Source organism: Diceros bicornis, chromosome 17 (assembly GCF_020826845.1).
Source record: "Diceros bicornis minor isolate mBicDic1 chromosome 17, mDicBic1.mat.cur, whole genome shotgun sequence".
In the NCBI taxonomy this organism is placed as follows: Eukaryota; Metazoa; Chordata; class Mammalia; order Perissodactyla; family Rhinocerotidae; genus Diceros; species Diceros bicornis.
The window spans coordinates 17,393,906-17,412,060 of NC_080756.1; the positions used below are offsets into that span (position 1 = coordinate 17,393,906).

The 18,155-nt window shown below is 47.9% G+C and overlaps 1 protein-coding gene across 1 annotated transcript; it reads right to left on the reverse strand.

The window, feature by feature from the left end:
* Positions 1 to 551: 551 nt before the first annotated feature.
* Positions 552 to 1,043, reverse strand: LOC131415714 (ADP-ribosylation factor-like protein 2-binding protein). Its single transcript, XM_058557531.1, has one exon. The coding sequence runs from the start codon at positions 1,041 to 1,043 to the stop codon at positions 552 to 554; it is 492 nt and encodes a 163-aa protein (XP_058413514.1).
* Between the last annotated feature and the right edge of the window lie 17,112 nt (positions 1,044 to 18,155).

Below are 18,155 nucleotides of genomic sequence, written 5' to 3' on the forward strand. Positions count from 1 at the left end.
AAATAAGAGTTTCAGAAATCTGAAGATGGGGGCAGCTGTTTTAACACCCTAGGTAAGCACTACCAAATAGTCAAAAAACTCCACACAGGTGGGTCACTGGGTTTGAAGGAGTGAAACTCTTATCTCAGTGAATGAGCTGTTAGTACACGGAAGCTTCATGCAAAGCCTGTCTGTGTTATTTGGGACAGGGAGGGTTTGTGATGGTGTTGTTCCACTTTGTTGACACAGGAACATGTATGCTGGGGGAAGGGGTCCTTCCAGGTGGAATGCTTGACACAGTTTTGTCCTAGAGCAGTCTGACTCTCAGAAGCACCTGAGAGAGGTGTCTACTTTGGCAGAAGTACTAGTTACTGAATACAAGAAGGTGTTTCAGGAAAAGCAGAAGTCCTGGGAGGGTCAGGTTTCAACCCATCAATACCTAACATTAGTAAAGAGCTGCAGAACAGAGCCAGTCTTTCCAAGAGGCGTTTTCCTGTCATCACGAGCAGAAGCCTCTCCCAGCCTACTGGGCCCATGCTGTCCAGAGCGCTCCTACTGCCTGGAGGTGGGAGCTAGTGCGGCTGACTGTTCTGGGAAGCTGGCACAGGAGATGATTTGCACCACGAAGTCACCACTAAAGCACTGCTTAAGTCCAGTCCTCGGCCTTCTTTTTCTGCTGTGTAGTCCAGAAACGTCTCTTTAAGTGCCACAAAGTCCGTAAACTTGAGAAGCATGTTGAATATGTCATCAGCCACCTCATCTTTATGGTGCTTCAACGTTGTCATGAAAGCCGCCATGTTGACTGCAGGAATCTGCTCCAGCAACTGTTCTTCAATATACTTTTCCACCAAAGAAAGGTATTCATCAAAAATGGGCATGTAGGTGAGTTTATCCTCTTCCGTGTCTTCAAACTCCTGGTAGTATTTGTCCATGAACTTTCTCTGCAGTACCTGGAACTCAGCGTCCATGATAACGTCCTCGATTGATCCAACCACAGCATCAAATTCAGCTTCAGAGCCAGAAGAGATGGATCGCGCTATGCTCTCTTCCTCCAAGACTTCCATCGCTTCCGCTGTCACTTCCGCCGTGGATATGGCCATGCGGGCGAGTGGCCCGGCTGCCACCAGTCAGCTTGTGGCTGGCCGAGTCTGCGCCTGCGCACCCTGGGGCCTCCGCGCTCCACCTGGCACCTCTGTATTTGGCCCCCATTACTGACATCTAGGAGCCACGCCCGACCCGCCTTCACGATGGCCCAGATCATCATTCTCAATGACTGCACAATATTCCATTATCTGGATGTAGCACATTTTGGTGCATATATTGTTTCTACTTTTTCCACTAAAATAAACATTGCTGCAGTGAACACACGCCTTTGAACACTTGTCCTATTCCTTCTTTAAGATACCTTCCTAGATGTGGAATTGCCAGGGCCACTTTAAAATTTTGATTTATGTTGTCAACCTGTTGTCCAGAAAGATTGTACCAATTGATACATTCATAAGTAATGTCTAAGAATTCCTGTTTTGCCAGTCTTAAGAACACTTTGAGGTAGTCTTTTTAATTTTTGACACTTTTCTAGTTTTGGCTTTCATTTCTTTGATTACTAATGAGGTTGAGCACTTAAATATGTTTATTAGCTATTTAATATTCATTTTCTGTGAACTGTGTCTTTATTTGTTTAGTCCATTTTCTCTTTGGGTGGTCATTTTGTTTTTCTTATTAATCTGCTTGTCTGAGGCAAGGCCTTCAAGGGCATTTGAGCCACTCAGGAGTCCAGAACCCTGGCGACATTCATAATTGGGCAAGAATTAGTGCCCTGTGTGGATGCTGAGAGTAGCTGAGGTGGGGTGAAGAAGAAGGAACCTAGCCTAGGGAGAGTTCAGAGGAGGCTAACAGGATTGCAGAGAAGTGGGGCGAAGTTGTGGGGAGGGGCCACCTCCAAAATCGTGTCTGCTGTAGTAGATGAGATGATGGAGTGGGCAGAAGCTAAGAAAGAAACAGAAGCGGGATGAGCCCCAAAGGGATTAGGGCTCTGTAGTGGATGGCCACCACCTCCAATCCTGCTTCATTCACCCCCTCACAGCGTTGACCCTAAGAGCACTCCCCAATACATTTCCTGGCCATAAATCTCCATCTCAGAGTCTGTTTCCTGGCAATCTGACCTGAGACGGGCCCAGGGAGGGGCCAGCTGGCTGCTTGACTGGGATTTCAGAAGAAGGGGAGGATGCCCTTCTTCTGGTAAGAGCTTGTGCCCTGGGAATAGTGAAGAAGACCCCGAGATCCTTGAAGACCCTGGAGGTGAAGGACCAAGGGAAGTAGGTAACCCATTACATATACCAAAGAATTTGTCAGAAAATTCTGCAAGGATTTGGAAGGGAGTGGGCTTCCCTGGCTTGCTGCCATCTGATAGCCATAAACCCTTGCCTGGGACATTCAGAAAAGCTGAGCTGGGGCTGGGGCAGGGACTGGGGTACTAATTGGGTCAGTCTCCTCAGCCCCCCTTCTGCTTCCTCTGTCCATCTGGACACTCTTTCTCCCACTGGCTGAGTTTCTGATGACCCCACTCTGGTGCCCAGGGTCACTGAAGTAATATCCTCTGTTAGCTGATCCTGGGCTGACAGAGATAAACTCCTAAGCATTTTCCCTGCCTCCAGGCTGCTAGGGCTGATCTCCCCCAATCCACCCTTATTGGCAACAGGGGAGAGCAATCAGCAAGTGCATGCATCTGAGCTCCTTTCTCACTCCCACTGTTAAGACTAGTCATTTGATTGTTTCAAGCTAGACATTCTGCCTTATTAAAGATGAGGTTACTCACAGCAAGGCCAACACAGTCGACGTTTGAATGACTTTAATTTATTTCATGTACTTTTTGCCCTGAGAAACTGGTAATTAAGATATAGAGTCTTAGCCGGCCAACAATAATCCTTTGTCATGGAAGTACAAAGAAAGCCTAGGACTTGAGGCTTTTCAGTTCTTTTCAGCTTTGCATAGTTATTGCTGTTCAGTTGGAATTAAGTACAATTTTTTATATAGAGCTGAATCAGTCTGCCCAATTTCCCCATCCATACATGGCTGATGCCCCTGAGTCCTCTGACTGTAACCCTGGCCTCATGCACCACACGCCTGCCTTTTGGAAACAGAGAAGCACTGAACAGCAACAGCAGCAGCAACAACAACAACACACACACACACACGTGCATGCACACAAACTTTGGAGAATGAGGACCCTGGAGATAAGAGGTTATATGTTTAGTTGATATGCGAGAGATGGTTTTCTGTCAGTGTGCATAACGATAACACTATTAGCTAAGAGCTAATGCGTACTGAGTACTTGTTATGCACCAGGAACTGTTCTGAAATAATTTAATCCTCACAACAACTCTATGAGGTAGATACTATTGTTATCCTCATCTTGTTGATGGAAACCAAGGCACAGTGTGTCAAACAACTTACCAAAGGTCATGTAACTAGGAGTGGGAGAGCCAGAATTTGAACTCAGGCAGTTTTACTACAACATGACTTGACTGACCTGAAGACCCGTGAGATACAAGGGAAGAGAAGGTTTTCTAGTAGAATCCATTCTTCTCACCCTGAGACTTGTGATGTCCAGCTCTGGTGTTCCAATGTCTTCTTGGCCTCTCTGGTCTTTTCGTGAGTTGGAAACAGTGTCCACTCTGTGCAGATACAGCTCCACAGGACATGGCTTGGCAAAGGACAACACTTTGTGTAAAATAAAAAGTGCCTGTGCTCTGCATGGACACAGCCCATGCCACAGCACACAGCTTGGTGACCAGAGTATGGGCTGGATTGTAGCCCTCTTTCACACTCTTGGCCTGGAACTCTTGTGCGGGACACAAGCTGCATGCCTGTACACAGCAGCCCTAGTGGTATTGTTTCTGAGCCCTGAGGTATGGAGAGGAGAGGAACTATCTCTAAACTTTTGTTGACTCTCTTTGTTCCCCAGCCTCTGTAGCTGGCCTGCCTACATACTCTTCCATGCAGAGTTGGCACTGCCTTTCTAGAACACATACAATGGGCATTTAGATAGACAGATGTGACTGAGGAGCCCATTCTCTTTGCAGTTGTGGTCAACCACTTTTCCATCAGCAAGAACACATTAGTGCTGGGGGCAGCAGCAGCAGCAGCAGCGGTGGAGACTGGGGCAACAGAGGTAGCCAGGGCATCTTAGAGGACAGCAAGTCCCCAACTGTTGGGAAAGACACCCAGTCCAGGAGCACAAGTATCTCCACGGATCAGAGTCCCAGACTCAGCAGTTCATCCTCCTCCTCCTTGGCCAGGATTGTGCAGACCACCACCAGCAGTGACCAGTGCTCCTGCATCAAATACCGAGACTGGGACCTGATACACAACTGCAGAAACTCCCCCAGCCCTTAGCCACACTGATCTGCAATGGCTCCTCTCTCCCCAGAGTTGGTGACACTATAATCTCACCCTCTTGGAGGCTCAAAGCTGAGAAGGGGGCCCAGGTAGACATTGTCAAGTTAGGAGTTTGTCCCTGAGCCCACCACCCACTACACTATTGCCTTTTGTTCCCTTGTATATAAGCTCTGCCGTGCCTCTTCTCAGCTCTCTGTTTTCTTCACTTAAATGCAATATGTTATGAAGCAATTGGCTCTGTGAGGTTTGTAGAATAATATGGACCCATGTTTTTTGCTGAATCAGAGGGCAACACACTGGAAATGTGGCCTACAGGAAGTTATGTTAGCAGCTGTGTGCGGAGTGAGTGAGAGATGAGTAGAGATTGGAGATGCTGAGGGAGTCTTTGGGGTTAAGCCAACCGGGTCAGACTTTACAATCAGCCCAACTACCATGCTGTGTGTCACTCTTTCTGGATTCATCCCAGGGCAGGCCACATCCCAGGGCTGGCACACTTCTCATACTGGCTTCAGTGGTCCTTGCCAAGAGTTCCAAAGGGCCCAGTGACAGCCAACTGACTAACTGCAGGGCCCAGCCTGGGTCACCTCAGGGGCAGTCTTTCCTTACCTCCCTCCTTGGGGCTTTGGGCCAGGGTGGTAGAATAACATGGCCAAAAGCTGCCCCTATATCCTCATTCCTTATGATTTAGTGGCAGTCACCCGTCTCCCCAGCAAGACTTTGTCTACAGCATTCTACTTCCTTTTCTCCCCACATCCTGGGATCTCAAGGTTCTGGAAAATCAATAAATGAAGCAAAGTTTTATTTAATAGTTACCACCTGCCCACATATTGTTCCAAAAATTTCACATATAACTGACTTAAGCTTCACAATGACCCTAAGAGGTAGGTATGATTATCCTCATCTTACTGATGAGGAAAGGAGGCACAGAGATAAGGTCACACTGTGCCGACGGTCACAGTTAGCAAGTGTTAGAGCCAGGGTTTGAACACAGGTGGTTGGACTCCAGAATCCATGCTTGTAACCTCCATGCTATACTGATAACACATGTGTAGTTTGTTTCTCCACGGTAGGTCTGGGGTGTGGGGTGTCTCTGGTCTCTGACGGCAGAGGCTGACTTCCTTGCTCTGGCCTTGGTGCTGAAATCTGGTCCAGATGGCTGGAGGACTCTTCTCTTTCAGGAGGCTGATGCTCACCATGGCTCCCTCCGAACTTGACCTCTTCTGGTCCCTACTTTAGCTCTAATTACTTGCATTTGCTCACATGTAAGTCACTTACATATATTATTGTGTTTTCCTTTTTGCCTCAGTTTCTATGGAGTATTTGTCATTGGGTGATTAGAATATTTGCTTCCTCTTTTGCCAGGGATTATTATTTTTAATTTAACTCCCTTATTATTCAGATGAGAGGGATATAAAAATAAAGAAAATTAAGAAGCTAGTCTTGTCTTGATTGAGGCTAGGCTCATGCTGAGCAACATTGGAAACTGGGCACTCACAGAGGGAGAGAGTGATTTAAAATATTAGCTATTATTATTTATTAATGTGGTAATAAAAATAATCTCTGTCTCTCAGGGATGTTTCAAGGAATATATGAAATAAAATATGTAAAAAGCACTTTATAAAATGAAGATATTCATACAGATATTGTGCTATGTGTATGCAAATTTTGATTATCAACTAGATTATAAATTCTTTAAAGAGAGGGACTATGTCATACATTGTTTGTATGTTACACAATACTGGACAGAAAATATACACTCCATAAGTTGATTAAATGACACAATGCATGCTAGAGCTTGGCACAGCTCCTAGAACAAGATAAGTGCTCAATAAATGGGAGATATTACCGTCACTATTTCTAGGGTTACCACCGTTAATTGATTTCTGAGGAATCAGACTCCCAAGACTAGAAATGACTGCAGAGGCCATCAAGAGGAGCCCCCATTTAGATACTGGAGTCCTCTTTAAAACACCATCCACAATTGGCAGTCCATCCACCTGTTGGTAACTCTTTTGTCTCATAGAGGATGCTAAGCTGAGTCCTATCCTGTAAATTCCACCCATTGGTCCAAGTTTTTTCCTCTGTGGCTATAGGGAGCAAATCCCCTTGTGCATGACTGTCTACAGATGTTTGAGGATGTTTCCTTTTACCAGATTCCTTCTCCAGGTGGAAAATTTCCATTTCCTCCTCTGCTTTGGGGTGCCCCCTGCCACCCTGGGTGCTCTCCCATAGACGTCCTCTGAATGTCTAAAACCAAACCCAACCCTCCAAGTGAGGCCTGGTTAGCCCAGGAAAGGAGTGGGCATGGGGCTTCTCTTTTCACATCCTCTGACCTTGCAGGTGAGTTTGGCAGCCCCTTCCTGCTGCTGACTCATCCTGAGCTGGCACCATTTATACAAGCCATTGTGAAACTGTGTTTCCCCATGCAGAACTGTACAGCTGATTTGTTTGAATACACGTGTGGGGTTAATTTACATTAATCTCTATTAAATCTTTCTTGTTAGATTTGGCTCAAGCTCCAAACTGTTGTATTATTTTTCAGTTCTGATCCTGCCATTCAACTTACTCGTCACTCTTACTAGCTTCAGGCCAGTTATAAATTTGAGCTATATGCAAAGATCGCTTGAGTGTACTAGAAAGAAAAACTGCTGTTTAAAGCAAGAACTGCTTATTTATAATACAGAAGAAAGGTGTTATATTTAGTCTCAGGGGAAGTAGCTCTTTAAAAACCTTCTTATTACGGAAAATGTTAAATAAATAAGTAGTGTGATGAACGCCTCTGTGCCCCTCACCCAGCTCAAGGATCAACTCATTATCTTGTTTCGTCTCTACTTTAACCACTCCTCCTACCCCTCCAGGCTCTGTTGAAGAAAACCTCAGACATTGTGTCATTTTATTTATAAATATTTTTGTAAGTTTCTCTAAAAGATAAGGACTCTTTAAATGATATTACCATAATAACATTATCTTCCCTAACAGGATAAATATTAATTCTTTAATATGATCAAATATCCAGTCTGCATTCACATTTCCCATAATGTCTCAAGAATGTTTTCATTAAAATCGCTTGTTTGAATATGGGTCTAAACAATGTTCATGCATTGCAATTGGTTCATATGCGCAGATTCCCATCCTTCTTTGTTATTCCTTGTAATTGATTTGTTGAAGAAACCTGGTCATCTGTCTTGTAGAGTTAGTGTCCTGCTGAGTTCATGTCCACTCCTCCCCATCATATCGTTCAACATGTTCCTCTTTCCTGTGTCTGTATTTTTAATTATCATACATTAAAATGGATGTCTTTGGGTGTACAATTCTGTAAACTTTAACAGTTACACATTTATAGACTTGTGAATCCACCACAACATCAGGGTATAAAACGGTATCATCAGCCCCCAAAATTCCCTTGTGTTGTTCTTTTATAGTCACACACTGCATCCACCTCTAACTTCAGGCAGCCACTGATCTGTTCTCTGTCACTGTAGTTTTGTTATTTTTTTGGAATCTCCTGTAAACACATCAGACAGTAGGTAACCTTTCAAAACTGACTCTTTCACTCAGCATAATGCCTTTGAGATTCATCCCAGTTGCTGTGTGTATCAATAGTTTGCTCCTGTTTATTGCTGAGAGTATTCCATTGTATTGATGACCTATGGTTTGTTTATCTCTTCACCTCTTGAGGGACATTTGGGTTGTGACCAGTTTTGGTGATCATAAACAGAGCTGCTATAAGCGTTCATGTACAGGTTTTTGTATGAATATAAGTTTTCCTTACTCTAGGGTAAATATCCCAAAAGTGGGATTTCTGGTCATAGAGTAAGTGTGTGCTTAACTTTACAAAAAATTGCCAAACTGTTTTTAAGTGTGGTTGTACCATTTTGCACTCCCATGAGCAATGTATGAGAGTTGTAGTTACCCTGTATCCTCAGAGTATTCTCAGTACTTTTTTACCTTTAGCTATTCTAAGAGATGTATAGTGCTATGGCTCTTTGTTTTAAAAAATACATCGATTCTTTGCTTTTGAAAGGTGAAGTCCTCTCCCTCCCTCTTCCCCCATGGTGGTCCGGAGAGGCTGAGATAAACCCAAGGCATTTACTACTCTGCCTAACAAAGTTAGAGGGATTTTGAGTTTTCATGGGAGATCCAGCAAAGAGAGGCCAGAGCCGCACCACGAAGAGAAGAGGAGGGTAAGGAGGGCCCAAGGAGAAAGAGGGGTCCATGCAGACAGTTAGGAGAGCCCACATGGGGGCCATGGTCAGGAAGGCATTTCCCAGGGGGTGGCGATGGCGTTTCTAATCACAGGGATGTCTGATAAGGAACTGGAGTCATTCCTGGACTGCACCATAACTGTCTCTCATTACTGCACATCATCAGTAGAGGAAGAGGACTGGGGGGCCACTATGGGCCAGAGTGGGCTGGGGGCAGGATGGTGGTCTTGGGGACTGGGAGCAACAGGTGGAAAGAAGCTGTGTTGTAGACTAACCAGGGACTATCTGGCTCCGGATCCCTGGGCATGTGGAGTAGAGGGTGTTACTGAACTCCTTGCGCGACTGGAATTGGCTTGGGGTTTGGTTGCATATTAAAGAAAGGAGGCCCTGGGAGGCTGGAGGGCTTTTAGGACATCTGGATTACATTTAAACATGGCCCTTACCGTACTCTTCCCCCATCAAGCCCTTTAATGCTTCCCATTGTCTGAGGACACAATCTGACATCTTCATGTGACATATAAGGCCTTCCTGCTGGGGCTCTGCCTCTCTCTCCAACACTATCCTTGAACACTACACCCCGTTCTGTACTACCTGTACCAGCCAGGGAAAAATGCTTCCATTTTATTAAACTTTTCAAGCTGTTCTGAGCCTTGGGTCCTTGGCACATCCTTCCCTTTGGCTGGAATGCTCTTTCTTCATCTTCCTTCAGCTCTGGCACCTGCTCTTGGGATTGATCTCCATATCTTCCCCCCATCTGCCAGCAGAGTTGCTCACTCCTCATCCATGTCACCACCAGGCCCTGCACAAATCCCCATCTTTGCCCCAACAGAGTGCATAATACTTTTGTATTGATATGTCTGCCTCTTCTGCTAGACTGTGACCTCCTTGAGGGCAGGTACCAGCTCTTCTTTGTCTTTGTGACTCCAGCACCTGGCAGTTCTGGGCCCAGAGCAGATCTCAGATAGATACAGAATGAGTGAGGGCTGAGGGTGAAGCATCACTCAGTAAGAGCTTGACCAGTCTTAGCTGTCATTATCCTCCCCATCAATACGTTCAGGGCCACAGTAGACACAGGATGCCTTTGTGCTAATTAGGAAAAGTGCCCCTCTGGGCAGATGCAGTGATGTGGGCCACAGCTTGGCAAGGACAGCATGGGCTGGGCTCTTATCCCCTTGGCCAAGAGTGGAGCCCTGCTTACCACTACCACAGCCCCTTCTGTCACTGTCATCTTCTTCATCCTCAGTAGCTGAGCAAGTTGAGTGAATCAAACGCAGCAGGATGAGCAGCAGCCATTTGTGTTTCTTTAGTCTGGAAAAACCACTCCAAGCGACCTCAAGTGCTTTCCTTCTGTGGCAAGCTCTTTAGGGGCACCCTCCTCTGAGCTCCTTTGAACATACACAGAACCTTGTTCTAGGGTCAGATCTCATTCTCCTTTTTGATCCCCCTCTGACTTTCCTGGTTGGCAGTTTCCTCTTGCTTCTCCCTCTCAGTGTGGGGAGCTGGAGACCACGGCTGGAAGGCATGGCGATGACATGAGGAGCACCAGGAAGGAGAGTGCAGAGCTCCACGGATGGTCCAGGGGCTGTGGCCCAGACGGAGGGCATCAACAGGCAGTTGAGGAGCCATCAGTGGAGAAGCAGGCAGGGGAGTTCTGGCTGCTGGGCAGGCTGGGCATTTCTGGGCTTGACTGTATTCTCTAGAATGCTCCCTCCCTCTTTGGCTTGCCACCTAATATTTTGATGGCCAAGTAAGAGGGCCAGAGAACGGGAGGTCAGGCCCTCCCCTATTCCCTCACCTGTCACCTCACTCAAATGCAGGAGGGCATAGAGCACACCTGTCCTCTTCCTGGGTCTTTTGGAGTGCACCTCTGGGCGGCCCCACCCATCTCTGGGTGACAACCTGGATGGTCTGGGTGATCCTGTCACTATCCCTCTGCTGTGTACACTGAACTGCCCACTGGTCCTCAAACACCCTTTCAATACTCACACTGTTCCAACTGGAATGTCCTCTCCAACCTCCCAGTAGCCTCTCAAACTCCCACTTTTCCTTCAAGCGCAGGCCAAACATCTCTTCCTCTGGTAAACCTCCTCTTCCTCCTGCCAAGCCCCCATCTTTCCCTCCTCAGACCCTCTCTTCTGGGCTCCATGGTGCCCTGTATTTTCCTCACGCTATTTGAAATGTCTACTTATCTGTCTTCACTATTCAGCTGTGAGGGCACCGGGTGCAGGGCTGTGTCTTGTTCCTCACAGTCTCTCCAATGCCCAGCAGGGAGGGCCAGGGGGGAGATGTAAAGGGGAAGTGGACGATTGAGGGGCTTCAGACATTGAGGGGCGGCTCTCCTGACCCCGCCACTCAGTGCTGTGTGACTCAGACCAGAGTCTGTGGTGTCCTTCTCCCCCAAACCGAGGCCTCAAAGTCACGTCCCAACTGGGATGCCCTTCTCCAGCTTCAGTGGGGTTGGGGCGTCCTGGGAAGGGACAGACAGATGGCGACCTGTGCTCGCCTGCCGCATGCACTTCTTTTCCCTCCTTCCGCTCCAGAACAACAGCCTGCAGACGGCCATCGCTGACGCTGAGCAGCGAGGCGAGCTGGCCCTCAAGGATGCCCGGGCAGAGCTGGTGGGGCTCAGGAAGGCCTGCAGCAGGCCAGAGACGACTGACCTGGCTGCTCTGAGAGTACCAGAAGCTGCTGAGCGTGGAGCTGGCCCTGGATGCAGAGATCACCACCTACCGCAAGCCGCTGGGGAGTAAGGAGGGCAGGTGGGCAGGGACCCTGGCTGTGGGATACCCTTCTTGAGAAGCAGGTTCCCCAGGCCTGATGTCCTTGGTTAGATCCATAGTGATTCCAAGCGTGGGCAAGTGGGATCCACTTGCCCACGCCTTCCCTGTCATATCCCCGGTGTCCCCCACAGCACAGCAGGGGGCAAAGGATGGCCTCCAGAAGTGTTTGTGGAACTGTCTTGCACTGCCCAGCACTCTCCCCTCCTCCTAGCTCCACTAGCTCAGGAATGCACACTTGTTTTAAATTCCTGACAGTAGAACACATCTGGGAAGACAAATGTTTTACTTGAAACGAGTATGCAGTGTATCCCAAGAGTAAACAGCAGTCAATCTAGCATGTTTCTGTTTCCATCAACCCTGCTCCCGCCCCCTTTTTCATGTGGCAAATTGCGGTCATGCACTGCCGCTGGGCTCGTATGTTTCAGAGCAGCTGAGATCACGGACCACAGGGGGTATCTCATTCTCCCATCCCCTCCCACTGAGGCACCATGAAATCTAATTCACCCATGGCCTTAACACTCTCCTCTGGTTCCCTATCTTTGTTTTCCATCATTGCTTAGGAAGTCCCTCCTGACGTACGACTTCAGCCCAGGCTGCTGCAGTTAGCATTTGTATTTTCTGGACATTCAGTGATTGAGTCATGGACAGAACAACGGATGGGGAGCCCTAACTAGTGCTGGGTGATGGTTTGGTGTTAACCTGTCCTCACTGCGTGAACTTGAGCAGCTTCCATCCCCTCTTTGAGCCTCATGGTCCTCCTCTTTACAAGAGAGGACTGGACCGGATAAACTTTGAAATGTTTCCTAAGTAACATTTGCAGTGGGAGGTGGCTCTATGTTCCTGTAATTTGTTTTTTTTCTTTTTCTTTCTACCACAGGATGTCTTGGGAGTGTCAAAGCTCTGTGTGCCTCTGGAAGTAGCTTACATATTTTTTTCCCTTGAGGTTGGGTTACATATCATTGTTAGTGGGATTGATAACTACCTCCCTTAGACGAAGTGACAGGATCCAAACTTTCTCTCAGATAAGGAAAATAGTCTCTATATAATGAAGGCATTACTGAGTTTCCCACATTCCCTCCTTTTGAAGCTGGAGGAAGCGAAGAATGCACCACTGCTGCTCCTTACGTCTGGCTCTGCCACAGCTGGGCTCCCCTGCTCACCACTGCTGTGGCCGCCTTACCCCCAATACTCCTGCGCCTTGGCCCAAGCTGTCCTCCCCCCGGACCCCTTCACTCCCCATCCCTCAGTCCTGAGCGCCTCCTCCTGCTCCACATGATCACACCCCAACACCCATGGGGCGGGGAGGTGACTGGCCACCTCCTTGCAGCTGTGGTTCATGACTGGTTCCGGAGCTGCCAGCTGCAAAGGCAGAGGCAGCGGCTCCAGCATCTCCAGCTGTGGAAACCAGAGCGTGGTCGTGGGTCAGAGTGTAGCTGGGGGCCAGAGCATCCGGGCGGCCATCAGACAAGTCCCTGCGGGCCAGAGCTCCAGAGCCACAGTGCCTCCGCCTCCTCAGCCAGGATGGTCCAGACCACCAGCAGCAGCCAGCACTCTTATGCCAAATTCTGAGCTCAACACCCCTCCTTCTGCCCTGGTTGGCTGGGTCCCTCCCAGCCCCGCAACCTGCTTATCTAGCTGCATCACTGGGTCCTCACTGTCCAGGCCCCACACAGCTCACGCTCGTGGCAGAGTCGGCCTCTTCCCCTTCTTGTGGATGCTGAGCCTCTAACAGAGGCACATCATTGGATCGCAGCCTGTCTGCTGCCAGCCCTGTCCCTCAGCTTGGTTTGAAATTTGCCCCCACCTTTCCCCTCTGCAGGGTCTCCTTATATTCCTCCCTGAGAAATTGCTGCATGTGTCACTGCGTTTCGGGTGATGAGTTTTATTGAACGTCCCCCTGCAGGGTTAGTGGGAGAGGGGGCAGAGGAGGGGAGGAACGGGGGAGAGAAGGATGCTCTGTCCTCAGAGGGCCACCTGTTGGGGGCAGAGGCGTCATGGCGTAGATGGAGAGAGGGGTGAGAGGAAGGTGGGGGGCTGCCAGACAGACCAGGCATGGAGCCCCGCTCCCACTCCTAGAGCTGGGCTCTCTGTCCTGGATCCTGAGAGCTCATCTGGTCTCTTATCTTTGGTGACCTGCTCCCCCGCCCTCCCCTGCCCTACCAACTGCTCTTGGGCCCTCTCCTCTCCTTGCTCTGCACCCTGTTTGCGCTCTGCACGCCTGGCAGCCACCTTGGCGGTCCCTTTGCAGCTCCAGTCCTTGTGCCACAAACCTGCCACTGGCTTCACTGGCCCAGCTGAGTCCTGGTCCCCAGACTCTGTAGCCCACTGCTGGCTCCTCAGACCCACAAACCCACCAGCTGGGTCGATCCCTGCAGCTGCCACCAGAGGAGGAGGATTCAGGGACTCTCGGCCACCTGCACCTTCTTGGCTCGTGGCTGCAATCTCATCTCCCCCATCTCCCCAGTCACATTCCTTCTCAATTCTGCCTCAGCAGATGAGCAGAGGAAGTGTTACTTGAGGATGCAAGGGCTGTAACCTGGCTTTCCCTTCTGGGTGTTCTATAGCCCCCGGGGGTACACTCACCAACTCTGGGGGCTGCTGATCTCTTTGATTCAGAGCAGACGACTCCAGGCTCTCCTTTCCTGCGACTCTTTCTCCTTCCCCTGGGGAGGAGCGAGAAGATGTGAGTTTGCCCAGCGCGTCCCATTCACTCTGCCCCCTAACACCAGGGTCTCACTCCCACTAGAGTTTTGTGTTTTCTGCACCCACTGACTCTGCACCCACTAGAGTCTCCAGGGCCTGCCTCAGCGTCCACATGGTGGCCTGTTTTTGCTCACTTCCCTAACCTTTGGAAGCTCGGACACTGTTCACCTCTTTCTCCTGATTTTCTCACAGCCTCTCTTGACTTCTCAATTTCTTCTATCGCCTTCTCTTCCTCTGTCCACTCATTAAATGCTAGAGTTCTACAACATTTTAAAAAGTTTTTTTTGGACTATAATACACAACATACAGAATATTACAGAATAATACAGAAAAGAGCACAGACCTCAAGTGTTCAGCTTGTGAATTATCACAAACTGAACCCACCCATGTAGCCAGCACCGAGGGCAAGAAGCAGACATTCCCGTCCCCAGAAGCGCCCCCCCAGCACTCTTCCAACCACTCTCTACCCCATCCCCACCCCAAGAAACCGCTATTCTGATTTCTAACAGTATAGGTTAATTTTAAATGTGGAATCATACAGTTTGGACTCTTTTGCTTAACACAGCATAGCGAGATTCATCTGAAACCAGTGGTGCAGTTGTGGATCATTCATCTCATTAGCGCACCATTGTGTGACTAACCCCCAATTTATTTACAGCTCTGCTACTGATGGACATGGGATTCCATTCCAGCCTTCAGCTGTCATGAGCAATGCTGCAATGAATGTTCTAGTCCGTGTCTTTTGGTGGGCACATATATGCACTCAATGGCTTGTGTCTATCTGGTAGTGGAATTGCAGGGTCCATCGGGTGTGGGTGTGTTCAGCTAGAGTAGATACTCCAAAGCGTTCCCCAGGTGGCCATTCTAGGCTTGTAGGAGAGTTCTGGGTGCTCCAATCTTGCCAACACTTGGTATTTTCTTTCTTTTGTATTTTAGCCTTTTTGGAGGGAGTACTATTGTATATCTTTGTGGTTTCAATTTGCATGTCCCATAACGGCTAATGATGTTGAGCTCCTTTCACATGTTTCTTGGCCATTTGGAGAGCCTCCTTCCGTGCTGTCTTCTGCCCATTTTTCTGTTGGGTGGATTGTATGTTTTTCTCTTGTTAATTTATAGGGGTTCTTTATATATGTTCGTATGTCCATGTTCTGGATATGAGTCCTTTGTCGGATATATGAATATTTTCTCCCACTCTGTGGGTTGTCTTTTCACTCTTTAATGGAGCTTTTTGATGAACAGAATTACTTAATTTTATAAATTCATCATAGCTTTCTTTTGTGTGGTGCTTTTGTGTCCTGTACTCTGCTCTAGACTCTAAGGTCATGAAGACGTTCTCTGGTGTCTTCTAAAAGGGTTACTCTTTTACCTTTCACATGAGGATCTGCAGCTGACTTTTGTGCATAGCTTTACCCACATACCATCAAATTGGAGGTTCTTTAACGTTTTAATTATTGAGAGAGATGTCCATCTGGTTAATCTTGGTCGAGAGCACACAGGTGTTTGCTATGTTGCTTTCTGTATGATTGAAATATTTTACAGTTAAAAATAAAATGAAAATATTTAAGACCGGCGTTCCCCTGGTTTCCTTCTTTGATCTACTGCTCTTTTCATGCTGCATATTCTTCCTGGGTGAGTTTGCCTACTTCCACTCTATTCATCCTTTCATTTAAATTTCAGTGAGCACGGATTCAGTCCGTATGCCACGAGATTGCTGGCTACAGAGATGAATATAACATGACTGACCCCTTAAGGGACTTATAGTCTGGTATATTTAGGGACAAATAAATGGAGTAAAGTTCCTTGGAACAGCTATTCCAAAGAACAGCTCAGAGCTCAAGTTATCTTCAACACGAGTATTCTGTCTTGCCTATCACTTCTTTCTGTCCCTGTTTTTTTTTTTTTTTTTTTTTTTTGTGAGGAGATCAGCCCTGAGCTAACATCCGCCAGTCCTCCTCTTTTTTTGCTGAGGAAGACGGCCCTGGGCTAACATCTGTGCCTATCTTCCTCCACTTTATATGGGACGCCGCCACAGCATGGCTTACCAAGCAGTGCGTCGGTGCGCGCCCGGGATCCGAACCAGCGAACCCCGGGCCGCCGCAGCGGAGCGCGCGCACCCAACCGCTTGCGCCACCGGGCCGGCCCCTCTGTCCCTGTTTTAAAATCAACTTTATTGAGGTATAATTTGCATACAATAACAATGCACCCATTTTCAGAGTACATTTCACTGAATTTTGACAAATGTATATACTTGTGTAACTACAGCACAAGCAAAATACAGGACATCTTTGAAAATGCTCTCTCTGTCCCTTTGCAGTCCACCGCCCACCAGCCCTCAGGCCCAGGCTGGGCCTTGCTTTCTGTCACTAGAGGTTAGTTTTGCCTCTTCTAGAATTTTAAATGAATGGAATCTTACAGAATATATTCTTTTTGTGCCTGGCTTCTTTCACTCATCATGATGTTTTTGAGATCCATCAGATATATGTGTTGCAAATATTTTGCCCCAGGCCGTGGTTGCCTTTTCTTGTCCTCAGCGATGTGTTTTGAAGCTCCCTGCCCCTGTGAGTCACTCTGGTGATGCTTCATGATTGTCAGCATTTGCACCTGCATCTAAAGGCTGAAGGCGTGGCCCAGCCTCTTGGACTAGATAAAACTCTATGCCTGGTCTGAAGCAGAACAGGCGTCTCTCCCTTATTGTTCCCCCAGACTTTCATGAAATGGTAGAATTTTCTTCCTTTAAAAAAGTTGTTTCTGTTATAGGAATCAGTCCATCAGAATGAAAGCAATCTGGAGCTTTAAAAAATACAGGTGCCTGGGCCACAGTCCCTAAGATTCTGATCTGGAGGTCAGGAGCGGTGCTTGAGGATCTGGAATTTTAAAAGCTGCCCAGTTGTCCTGATGTGCAGTCAGCACTGAGGGACTGCCCTCAGTGAAGTCCTAATTCTGCAGCACAGCACAGAGAGACCATCATAATCAGTGTCAATCTACACCTTCAGCTCCTCACCCATCGTCTGTCCTTCTCTTCCATGTTCTCTATACTGCAAGCCTGTGGGATCGCAGGCTCACCAACACTCACTCATATTTGAAATGTTTTCCTCTCTACCAGGGGTGACTTTCTCCTATTGTTCACCCACTGGGCCCACTCCTACTCATCCCTCAATACTCCACTTAAAATTACCACCTCTATGATGCCTTCCATACCTTTCTGTTTCTTATGCCCATAGTACTTTGATTCGTCTACTGTCCAAAACACTGACCCCAATGTGCTGTAAGGAGTTATTTACATGAATGACTCCTCCTTCAACACAATTGTGAGCTTCTCCAGACCATGGGCCCTGTCATATGCCTCATCATGTTCCTATTCGCTAGCCTGGTGCCTGACACAAACAGGTGCTCAACAAATGATTGCTGAGAGAATGAACGAATGAACATTTGGAGAGGCGACTGAATGGACTGTAGTCCATATTGTATCCCTCAGAGGGAATGAAGTTCTAGGGGAAACAAGGGCTGGACACCCCTGCCTGTGTTCTCTGAACATCGTGTCTGACCCTCACTCCCTGCTCGAATTTTCAGTCTACTTGGCAGAAAGCAGATTTAGTGGGTAGGTTGGGACAGCATCTGCCTTCTGACTGCGTCACTCTTCAAACCTAGTTCATGCTTGATGCTCTTGTCATTTTCATTTGGGGTCACAGGTTGTATGAAAGTATTTTGTCTGTGAGTCACAAGAGGGTGTGTGTCTGTGTGTGATGTGTTTGCCTCTTTGTCTGTCAGGTCAGATAAGGCAAAGGGCTGTAAGAAGTTGAAGACACTCCACAAATGTCAGATACTATTAAATGTTGGCACGGATGCTTGTGACGCTGTGGCTTGGCTTTTCGGGAGAACCAAGGACTTCCTGAGTTGTACAAGGCTGGCTGGGTGCTGGGGGGAATGGGGGCTGCCCTAGGTAAGGGGCCTGCCCTCTAAGGGCCTCCACACTGGTTGAGAGGATGAAAGACATCCTTGTTTGACTTAAGGGCATGGTAGGGGCATGGTAGGGGCAATGGGTGTCCCAGGAGCTGTAGGACAAGAGAGCTCAAGTGGCCAGGCTGGTCAT

Bases quoted from the DNA above. Each gene is read 5' to 3' on its own strand.
- LOC131415714 (XM_058557531.1), bottom strand. From the start codon at position 1,043: ATGGAAGTCTTGGAGGAAGAGAGCATAGCGCGATCCATCTCTTCTGGC.